General features: G+C 41.5%; 1 protein-coding gene and 1 long non-coding RNA gene across 4 annotated transcripts in view; one reads left to right on the forward strand and one right to left on the reverse strand.

The window, feature by feature from the left end:
- Positions 1–6462, reverse strand: part of LOC122924950 — a 29415-nt gene extending 22953 nt beyond the window's left edge. Inside the window, exon 1 of the long non-coding RNA XR_006387466.1 lies at positions 6425–6462. This is a non-coding gene — a long non-coding RNA (uncharacterized LOC122924950). The remainder of the gene's footprint in view (positions 1–6424) is intronic.
- The window catches only part of LOC122924934 (sodium/hydrogen exchanger 9B2-like), a 59357-nt gene that overhangs the window by 23211 nt on the left and 23988 nt on the right, over positions 1–12158 (forward strand). For all 3 annotated transcript variants that reach the window (XR_006387464.1, XM_044276479.1, XM_044276472.1), the window contains exons 3-4: positions 4080–4254; positions 4351–4521. Coding sequence is in view for 2 of the 3 variants with exons in the window: in XM_044276479.1 (XP_044132414.1) it covers positions 4080–4254; positions 4351–4521 (346 nt within the window). In the remaining variant the exon portion in view is untranslated. The remainder of the gene's footprint in view (positions 1–4079; positions 4255–4350; positions 4522–12158) is intronic.

The following is a 12158-nucleotide window of genomic DNA, read 5'->3' on the forward strand; positions in this document are numbered from 1 at the left end:
AGAGGGACGGCCATACTGAAATTAGTATTAACCAATAGACCCGACAGAACAACAGACGGGAAGGTTGGGGGACACCTGGAAAATAGTGACCATAAAGTAATAACCTTCCAATTATCATTCGAAAGAGCGTTTCTACCAAACTCCAAAAAAGCTAAATTTAGCCAACTAAGAGAGGCCATAGGCGTAACTAACTGGCACAAAGTCCTCAAAAATAAAAATAAAGCCACAAAATGGGATATCTTTAAAAGCATCCTAAAATCTCATTGTGAGAGGTACATACTGTATGGGAATAAAAGGTTAAGGAACAAAAAGAAACCAATGTGGTTAAAGTGAGTCTGTCACCAGCATTTCACTTTTTTAACCCTTCCCACAGCTCCCTAGCATGATTACAGTTAATAAAAACGTTACCTCTGGCATCAATCCTGGACTTATAGAACCATCAAAAACGATCTTTATAAGATATGCAAATGAGGGCTCGCAAGTGCCCAGGGGCGGCGTTACTCTCTTAGGTGCCCTGCTTGCTCAGCCTTTTCATTGCGTCCCCCCCGCCCCTTCCTACCCTCCGCCCGCCCATCCTTTCCCTCTGACCGCATTTCTACTAACTTGTTATTCTGCCGATATCCTGCGCTTGCGGACTCATTCCTTTGGCCGGCGCATGCGCACTGCGATGCCCATTCCTTGTACGGCATCACATTAACTATTGTGGCTGTTTTGAATCCTACATTATGAGGATCTTCTCAAGATGGCTCCTCTGCCAGTTCTCTGAGGCCAAAACTGCTTTCCCTCACTTCCCATACACGCTTGCTGTAGCCAGCAGCTCCCTGCCAGCCAATCAGATTGGATTACTGAGAGACACGCCTCCTCACTCTGAAGCCTAAGGCAGGCATGCAGTGTGAAGGGCCGCAGATGAGCCATAGCAACGGTATTTTAAGGGAGCAGTGGAAAGGGACAGGAGACATTAATGAAAGCTGGTATTATAAGGTAATTACAGATCTTTTGACAATCATTGACAGACAAACTCAGGTATACATGCCTAGCTCTAATAAACTAGCAAATAAATAAAAAAAAATGACATTTATCCTTTAATGACATTTTAAAATAAAGAGTAATAATAATAAATTCTGTGATCTGGTAACTTTGAATTTTTGGAGCTGTCCCCCAATCGGGATGTCATAGTATGTTGGTAAACTCGCAATACACTGCAGTGCAGAAGTATTGGAAGTGTTCTGTACAAGTAGTCAAACGATCAGAGGTAAAGTATTACAAAACGACAGATTACAAAGCAAACTTGTATTTTTTAAAGAGGTAAAGCATAACAAAAACTGTATAAATTTGGTATTACCGTATTTGTATTTTCCCATAAAGTAAACATTTTTACAGCGCTGTGAACGCCCAAAAGATTTAAGGGAACCTGTCACAGGGATTTGATCTATAGAGCTGGGGACATGGTTTGCTAGATGGCCGCTAGCACATCCGCAATATCCAGTCCCCATAGCCCTTGTGCTTTTATTGTGTAAAAAAAAACGACTTGATACATACAGACGTGGACAAAATTGTTGGTACCCTTTGGTCAATGAAAGAAAAAGTCACAATGGTCACAGAAATAACTTTAATCTGACAAAAGTAATAATAAATTAAAATTCTATAAATGTTAACCAATGAAAGTCAGACATTGTTTTTCAACCATGCTTCAACAGAATTATGTAAAAAAATAAACTCATGAAACAGGCATGGACAAAAATGATGGTACCCCTAGAAAACACAGAACATAATGTGACCAAAGGGACATGTTAATTCAAGGTGTGTCCACTAATTAGCATCACAGGTGTCTACAACCTTGTAATCAGCCATTGGGCCTATATATATGGCTCCAGGTAATCACTGTGTTGTTTGGTGATATGGTGTGTACCACACTCGACATGGACCAGAGGAAGCAAAGGAAAGAGCTGTCTCAAGAGATCAGAAAGAAAATTATAGACAAGCATGTTAAAGGTAAAGGCTATAAGACCATCTCCAAGCAACTAGATGTTCCTGTGAGTACAGTTGCACATATTATTCATAAGTTTAAGATCCATGGGACTGTAGCCAACCTCCCTGGACGTGGCCGCAGGAGGAAAATTGATGACAAATCTAAGAGACGGATAATCCGAATGGTAACAAAAGAGCCTAGAAAGACTTCTAAAGAGATTCAAGGTGAACTTCATGCTCAAGGAACATCAGTGTCAGATCGCACCATCCGTCGTTGTTTGAGCCAAAGTGGACTACATGGGAGACGACCAAGGAGGACACCATTGTTGAAAACGAATCATAAAAAAGCAAGACTGGAATATGCCAAACTACATGTTGACAAGCCACAAAGCTTCTGGGAGAATGTCCTGTGGACAGATGAGACAAAAATCGAAGTTTTTGCCAAGGCACATCAGCTGTATGTTCACAGACGAAAAAATGAAGCATATCAAGAAAAGAACACTGTCCCTACTGTGAAACATGGAGGAGGCTCTGTTATGTTCTGGGGCTGCTTTGCTGCGTCTGGCACAGGGTGTCTTGAATCTGTGCAGGGTACAATGAAATCTCAAGACTATCAAGGAATTCTAGAGAGAAATGTACTAGCCAGTGTCAGAAAGCTTGGTCTCAGTCGCAGGTCATGGGTCTTGCAACAGGACAATGACCCAAAACACACCGCTAAAAACACCCAAGAATGGCTAAGAGGAAAAAATTGGACTATTCTAAAGTGGCCTTCTATGAGCCCTGACCTCAATCCTATTGAGCATCTTTGGAAGGAGCTGAAACATGCAGTCTGGAAAAGGCACCCTTCAAACCGGACACAACTGGAGCAGTTTGCTCATGAGGAGTGGGCCAAAATACCTGCTGAGAGGTGCAGATGTCTCATTGACAGTTACAGGAAGCGTTTGATTGCAGTGATTGCCTCAAAAGGTTGCGCAACAAAATATTAAGTTAGGGGTACCATCATTTTTGTCCATGCCTGTTTCATGAGTTTATTTTTTTACATAATTCTGTTGAAGCATGGTTGAAAAACAATGTCTGACTTTCATTGGTTAACATTTATAGAATTTTAATTTATTATTACTTTTGTCAGATTAAAGTTATTTCTGTGACCATTGTGACTTTTTCTTTCATTGACCAAAGGGTACCAACAATTTTGTCCACGTCTGTATGCAAATTAACCTCAGATGAGTCCTGTAGGTGAGATGAATCAGGGACAGGACTCATCTCAGGTTAATTTGCATATGTATCAAATTTTTTTTTTTTTTAAACAATAAAAGCACACAGAGCTACACACAGAGCATATTGTGGATGTGCTAGCGGCCATCTAGCAACCCATGTCCTCAGCTCTATACACAAAATCCCAGTGACAGGTTCCCTTTAAGTAATTTTGTTTTTACATTGCCTCATTATATGGAACATTAAAGATGTATTCTGGTTTTAATTCATTGATTTTTTTTTTTTTACACAATTTCCTATTTAAAATTTTGCTGGCAGATCTTTTTATTATATCCGTGCTTATGCCTCTCCCTATAGAATAAAAATGGTTCAGTCCATTTTATTCCTGTAAAATGCATCGGTAGGAGAGCTAGATAGTTCACATGACTGACGCCATGTTTAGTCTTATGTTACTTTCAAAAGTATCATGTGACCTGGCTGTCAGTTAACAGGTGAATGGTAGTGTATTGACGAGCAGAACATGTACAGTATATACATGTGCAGCAGCACCGCATGTCTGTCAGTGAAGAAGCAGATCTCTGTGTGCTGTTTTTTTTTTAATTCTAAACTTTACCAACATTACATCACTTAGATACAGGCAGCCATTTTACAAATCGGTACAGGCAGGCACAACATGATGTAGTTACTTTAATAACCACAATAAAATAATGATTCCACCACTACTCCTTGTTATTTATCACATGGATGTGTCCTGTGTGCTGACCCCATGTAACCCTGCTTACTGAATGTCAGGGTGTAAAGAGTGTCACACAACTGATGCCACGTGATAGGACAACTCTCAGTTGAGAGGTGGCTAATTTTGCATAGTGATGACGTTGTTTCTGTTTTTCCCCTAGGGGGAGCTGCTAGATGCACCAAAGACAGCTGATGGAACCCTCCCAAATGAAGAAAGTGCATTATTAAACAGCGACAATCATCTGCAGAAGGGACATAAAGCCACAGCATGTCTAAAGATAAAGATGCTTTGTGCTTGTCCTCCACATGGGCTTCTTTCTGTTACAATTACTAATGGTACATAAGTATCTTCATTGACCGTTATCATTATATTGTAGATTTTCTATTTTTGTGACAGATGATGAAAACTGTATTTCCGTTTTCTCTTTGCAGTTATCATGATATTTTTAATCTGGGCGGTCGTATGGTCCATCACAGGTCCCCAGTGTTTGCCTGGTGGAAATTTGTTTGGGATCTTCGCTCTGCTTCTCTGTGCTTTCATTGGTGGCAAACTTGTTGGACTGATTAGGATACGCAGTCTACCCCCACTACCTCCATTACTAGGTATAGTATGCAAACGATGACCATTTCTGCTTCTGAAATACCATTTTCATTTTTTGCACATTTTTGAGGATTCTCCTTACATAGACTTATGCATTAAGGGATTGACAAAATAAAAACTGGGGCAGCAGCAGTAAATTTTATAAAATGTCAAAAAAGTCATCCTTTTCTCCTCTGCTGCTTCCATCCTCCTGGCTGCAGCAGAGTTGTTCTGTGCATACTAGGTCACCGTACAGCCAATCGCTGGACATTGCAGTATATGGGATGTGACTCAAAGGCCAGTGATTGGCTGCAGTGGAGAAGTGGTGTATATGGGACGTCTCCATTGGAGCCTGGAAAACAAACGTCAGCAGGGAAGACCCTAGCGTGAAGCACGGGAGAAAATGGAGTATGACCATGTATTTTTCTCACATTTACTGCTGCTGCCCCAGTTTGTGTTCATCTTGGACAACCCCTTTAACTCCCCTTTAGGCCTTATGCACATGGCCATATGTATTTTGCAGTACGGAAATTGCGGAGCCACAAAATGCGCAAATATGGTCTATGTTTTCAAGTATAGGACTTGTCCTATATTTTTGCGGAAAACACATGGACCTCTTGCTTTCCATATCCGTATGTCCCACATCCGTATGTTTGCTCTGCAAAAAGCCTTTAAAGACAATGGGCCTGCAAAAAATTGCGGATGGCACGTGGACCACATCCGTATATTGCAGATCCATGGTTTGCAGATCATAAAATATACATGGTCGTGAAATTATGTGTGGGGTGGGGGTCACATATACAGTCATCAACATGTGACCATAGTTATGGGATTTTCTGAGACTGATGACCTATCCGACACACAGAAACCCCGCCGATCAGCTGTTTGAGAAGGCAGCGGCACTTGCAATGGCACCGCGGCCTTCTCTCAGAAGATAGGTCATCAGTTATAGAGTCTTGGAAAACCTTTTTAGCTGCTTATACGGCAGGTGATAATATAGTAGATTCATCTCACAGATGCATGCTCAGCAGGGAATTCCTAGTCCTATAGATTTCCTCAAATTGCTGAGATTCCAAAGACTGTCTTGTACTTCTTATTACATATATAGCACAATGTACAGTTCTCTACATGTCTATATAGATCCAATGTCAAGCAGATGGCAGCCAAATACAATGCTCCAGCTAACCTGTCTAAATGCAAAACTCCTCATCCTTAGCACAGATGGGCTATAACAACAGACCACCAGTTTGAGTGCCACCATCGGGTTATGTTCCAATGGTTTGATGTGTCTTTTTATTGGTCAAGATATTTTCGCATGGAAAACAGGATGAGGAACCCATCATCTCTGGGGAGTAAAGAAACTGGTGTAAAGTAGAAATGGCTTAGTTGCCCATAGCAACCAATCAGATTCCACCTTTCATAGCTCCTTTTGAAAATGAAAGGTGGAATCTGATTGTTTGCTATAGGCAACTAAGTCAGTTTTCCTTTCCATCAATTTTGATAAATCTCCCCCAATGGTTTCCTTCAGCACGTCTTGTGCGTGAAGGCTTTGAGGACCGTCTTCTGTTGGTGGAGAGATTGCAGGTTTTGCAGAGGAATCCTTAGTTGCCTGTGTCAGTCCCTTGCTAGGCGTGTATAAATTAGGCTACTTTTCACACCGGGACGGAAAAACGTTCTGAAGGCATATGTCATGCCAAAAGTCCTTTATACTATGCAGTTGGTCCCGATCTGGCTTCCCAAATCCTTTTTCAAGAGCATGAAGGGTATGTTTTCTAAGTTCTTGTGGAATGGTAGGAAACCTAGAATATCTCACGAAATCTTAGTCAGAAGCAAAGAAAAAGGAGGACTAGGCCTACCAGATGTATCTAGATACTATAAAGCGATACAGCTTAAAGGGGTTGTCCCACTTTGCTGTTTCAATCTTACCAGCAGTAAATGTCCTGATAACTTCCTGCTTCTCAGGCAGTTGAGTGAAGGCCACGCCCCCTCATGACTCACCCTCAGAGCTCAGTCCGTGCTCGTTCATGTGGATGAGTCATCCACATGGAGCCTGCAGAGTATGTAAAGCCCATCCCCCTGCTGGGGAATCACTCAGTGACCACTGACCAATGCTAGTGAACTAATGGAGTAACTTGTGGCTGTCCTGCATTCTAATACACTTTTACACATAAAACCTGTGTTACAAACCCATTCTGTGCAGCGAAAACAATAAATCACTACAGCCCAAATGCATGTTAGCTAGTAGCCATATGATCTGTGCTAGATATAGATAGATATATTCACTGACTTATTACCCAGCTTTCCCGGTGTACAATATTATTACAGACTTATTACCCAGCTTTCCCGGTGTACAATATTATCACTGACTTATTACCCAGCTTTCCCAATGTACAATATTATCACTGACTTATTACCCAGCTTTCCCGGTGTACAATATTATTGTACACCGGGAAAGCTGGGTAATAAGTCAGTGATAATATCTGATACCGGGAAAGCTGGGTAATAAGTCTGTAATAATATTGTACACCGGGAAAGCTGGGTAATAAGTCAGAAGTCAGTGATAATATCTGATACCGGGAAAGCTGGGTAATAAGTCAGTGATAATATCTGATACCGGGAAAGCTGGGTAATAAGTCTTATAGACTTATTACCCAGCTTTCCCGGTGTCTGATATTATCACTGACCTATTACCCAGCTTATATGGAACTCGGCCACATATCAGTGTATTACCCTATCTCTTCACCATTCTTTATATGACATATATTGATAATCCCCACCTCACCAATCACTGAGAATGCACCAGCGCATACCTAGCTCTGCTACATATCCATTTTATGTCAGTCCTACACCTGTACTATCTCTCCACCATTCTTTATATGACATATATTTATAATCCCCACCTCACCAATCACTGAGAATGTACCAACGCATACCTAGCTCTGCTACATATGCATTTTATGTCAGTCCTACACCTGTAATATCTCTCCACCATTCTTTATATGCCATATATTGATAATCCCCACCTCACCAATCACTAAGAATGTACCAGCGCATACCTAGCTCTGCTACATATGCATTTTATGTCAGTCCTACACCTGTACTATCTCTCCACCATTCTTTATATGACATATATTGATAATCCCCACCTCACCAATCACTAAGAATGTACCAGCGCATACCTAGCTCTGCTACATATGCATTTTATGTCAGTCCTACACCTGTACTATCTCTCCACCATTCTTTATATGACATATATTGATAATCCCCACCTCACCAATCACTAAGAATGTACCAGCGCATACCTAGCTCTGCTACATATGCATTTTATGTCAGTCCTACACCTGTAATATCTCTCCACCATTCTTTATATGACATATATTGATAATCCCCACCTCACCAATCACTAAGAATGTACCAGCGCATACCTAGCTCTGCTACATATGCATTTTATGTCAGTCCTACACCTGTAATATCTCTCCACCATTCTTTATATGCCATATATTGATAATCCCCACCTCACCAATCACTAAGAATGTACCAGCGCATACCTAGCTCTGCTACATATGCATTTTATGTCAGTCCTACACCTGTAATATCTCTCCACCATTCTTTATATGACATATATTGATAATCCCCACCTCACCAATCACTAAGAATGTACCAGCGCATACCTAGCTCTGCTACATATGCATTTTATGTCAGTCCTACACCTGTAATATCTCTCCACCATTCTTTATATGCCATATATTGATAATCCCCACCTCACCAATCACTAAGAATGTACCAGCGCATACCTAGCTCTGCTACATATGCATTTTATGTCAGTCCTACACCTGTAATATCTCTCCACCATTCTTTATATGCCATATATTGATAAACCCCACCTCACCAATCACTGAGAATGTACCAGCGCATACCTAGCTATGCTACATATGCATTTTATGTCAGTCCTACACCTGTAATATCTAAAATTCATATGGTTGCCCCCAGCCTCCATAAAATACATATAGTTGCCCCCAGTGTCCATAAAATACATATATTTGCCCCCAGCCTCCATAAAATACATTTAGTTGTCCCAAGTGTCCATAAAATTCATATGGTTGCCCCCAGCCTCCATAAAATACATATAGTTGCCCCCAGTGTCCATAAAATACATATATTTGCCCCCAGCCTCCATAAAAAACATATAGTTGTCCCAAGTCTCCATAAAATTCATATATTTGCCCCCAGCCTCAATAAAATTCATATATTTGCCCCCATTGTCCTCAATAAATTCAGTATGGTTGCCCCCATGCCTCCATAAAATACATATAGGTTGCCCCCAGCGTCCATAAAATACATATAGTTGCCCCCAGGCTCCATAAAATACATATATTTGCCCCCAGCCTCCATAAAATACATATATTTGCCCCCAGTCTCCATAAAATACATAGTTGCCCCCAGTGTCACTAAAAACCCTATATTGTTGCCCCCAGTGTCCCTAGAATTCATAGAGTTGCCCCCTGTGTCCCTAAAATTAAGATAGTTGCCCCCAGTGTCACTAAAAACCCTATATTGTTGCCCACAGTGTCACTAAAAATGCCCCCTTTATTGTCCAATACTCGATATTCGGTGGTGAGTGGGCAACTAGATCTTATACTTACCTTTTATGAAATATCCAGAGCCTCCGACGTCCGTCCTCTCGCTCCGCAGACTCTCCCGAACTGTTCGGATGTTCGCGCATGCGCTGCGCTATCTCCGACACACGGGATAAACAGCGCATGCGCGAACGTGCGCGTACTCAGAGGAAGGGAGAGGCGGCACGATAATTTGTAGTGCCGTTGTGCGCAGGCGCGGCACAGCGATTCGGCCGGAGGAAAGTGGCCGTATCCCAGGGAGACAGAAATCAACAATGGAATCGCTTTTCAAGATTTTTTGAAGGAAAGGTAGCTTTTGGGTTATAAGATGAATAGGAAGATTTGTTGTTTGGGGGTAAATAGGTTAGATAAAAGCTATTTTATGAAGTGGGACAACCCCTTTAATGGATGGCTTGAAATGGCAGATTCAAAAAGACGTCCAGATGTTCAAGACATTTGTAGTCATAGCGTAGGGAAGCTTTTTCAAAAACACCTGTGGCTCCCAGATAGGAACATCCGAAATGACAAGACTTTAGACCCATTGTTTTGGGGTCTTGGTGAGGTATGGAGAGAAATGAGAGGAAAATTAGCCCCTGATCCATCGCCTCTGCTGCCAGTGAGCCTATTACCAGACCTTCTAAACCATGGCAGCTTGGACAAATTACATTTATGGAACTCCCTAACGTCGGTAAAACTGGGTGAAATTGCCCCAAATCTCGAAGTCTCCATCCTGAAAGCTCTTCCGAGCTCAATTACTGAATCCCCAGGTTTCTTCTTAGCTAAACCTCATATTAAAGCTGTGTGTGGGGAGTTGACAGTGAAGTACCTTCTCCAAAGGTCCTTGACTGAATTCGAAAAACTAATCTTGTCACCACTCTCTGCGGTTAGGAAAGTGTCAAAGCTCTACCTTGTGGTGGGGGGTGAGGGTGAACCCCCCCCCCCCCCCCCCCCATCCCCCTTATTGCTTTTACTCCTAATCTTTTCTCTTCCCTCTCTACCTATTCTTTCTCTGTCTTCAATCACTATTCGGTGTTTTGTTTACACTACGTGCAGAATTATTAGGCAAATGAGTATTTTGACCACATCATCCTCTTTATGCATGTTGTCTTACTCCAAGCTGTATAGGCTCAAAAGCCTACTACCAATTAAGCATATTAGGTGATGTGTATCTCTGTAATGAGAAGGGGTGTGGTCTAATGACATCAACACCCTATATCAGGTGTGCATAATTATTAGGCAACTTCCTTTCCTTTGGCAAAATGGGTCAAAAGAAGGACTTGACAGGGTCAGAAAAGTAAAAAATAGTGAGATATCTTGCAGAGGGATGCAGCACTCTTAAAATTGCAAAGCTTCTGAAGCGTGATCATCGAACAATCAAGTGTTTCATTCAAAATAGTCAACAGGGTCGCAAGAAGCGTGTGGAAAAACCAAGGCGCAAAATAACTGCCCATGAACTGAGAAAAGTCAAGCGTGCAGCTGCCAAGATGCCACTTGCCACCAGTTTGGCCATATTTCAGAGCTGCAACATCACTGGAGTGCCCAAAAGCACAAGGTGTGCAATACTCAGAGACATGGCCAAGGTAAGAAAGGCTGAAAGACGACCACCACTGAACAAGACACACAAGCTGAAACGTCAAGACTGGGCCAAGAAATATCTCAAGACTGATTTTTCTAAGGTTTTATGGACTGATGAAATGAGAGTGAGTCTTGATGGGCCAGATGGCTGGATTGGTAAAGGGCAGAGAGCTCCAGTCCGACTCAGACGCCAGCAAGGTGGAGGTGGAGTACTGGTTTGGGCTTGTATCATCAAAGATGAGCTTGTGGGGCCTTTTTGGGTTGAGGATGGAGTCAAGCTCAACTCCCAGTCCTACTGCCAGTTTCTGGAAGACACCTTCTTCAAGCAGTGGTACAGGAAGAAGTCTGCAAGGTAAGAAAAACATGATTTTCATGCAGGACAATGCTCCATCACACGCGTCCAAGTACTCCACAACGTGGCTGGCAAGAAAGGGTATAAAAGAAGAAAATCTAATGACATGGCCTCCTTGTTCACCTGATCAGAACCCCATTGAGAACCTGTGGTCCATCATCAAATGTGAGATTTACAAGGAGGGAAAACAGTACACCTCTCTGAACAGTGTCTGGGAGGCTGTGGTTGCTGCTGCACGCAATGTTGATGGTGAACAGATCAAAACACTGACAGAATCCATGGATGGCAGGCTTTTGAGTGTCCTTGCAAAGAAAGGTGGCTATATTGGTCACTGATTTGTTTTTGAATGTCAGAAATGTATATTTGTGAATGTTGAGATGTTATATTGGTTTCACTGGTAAAAATAAATAATTGAAATGGGTATATATTTGTTTTTTGTTAAGTTGCCTAATAATTATGTACAGTAATAGTCACCTGCACACACAGATATCCCCCTAAAATAGCTAAAACTAAAAACTACTTCCAAAAATATTCAGCTTTGATATTAATGAGTTTTTTGGGTTCATTGAGAACATGGTTGTTGTTCAATAATAAAATTAATCCTCAAAAATACAACTTGCCTAATAATTCTGCACTCCCTGTATGGCTAGCTAGAGAGCGTTATTAACACTCCGGAGAAAGTAAGAGAATAATATCCATGCTCTCCTCATCCTGATTGATATTGTCTATAGCCATTTTGATATGTTAAACATTTGGACACATGTATGTATTTTATACAACTTTAATTGTCTGCTACTGTATGACGTGTGAAGCTTAGTCACAACTGCATTTTTTTTTTCTGTCATACCTATGCATACTTGTTACTCAATTATATGAAAATGGAAAATAAAGAATTTACAAAAAAAAATAAAAAAATAGCCAAGGCGGATCTGTCATGAACTCCATTGAAAGTCAATGGGGACGGATCAATTTTATTAGGTTTTGAACAGAATAACACTGCTTGCAGCGTTATTCTGTCCGCGATGGGGGGCGCAGCCAAACAGAACGGAATGCATCCTGGTGCATTCTGTTTTGTTCAGTTCAGTTTTGTCCCTATTGACAATAAATGGGGACACAA

Source organism: Bufo gargarizans, chromosome 1, assembly GCF_014858855.1.
Source record: "Bufo gargarizans isolate SCDJY-AF-19 chromosome 1, ASM1485885v1, whole genome shotgun sequence".
NCBI lineage: Eukaryota > Metazoa > Chordata > Amphibia > Anura > Bufonidae > Bufo > Bufo gargarizans.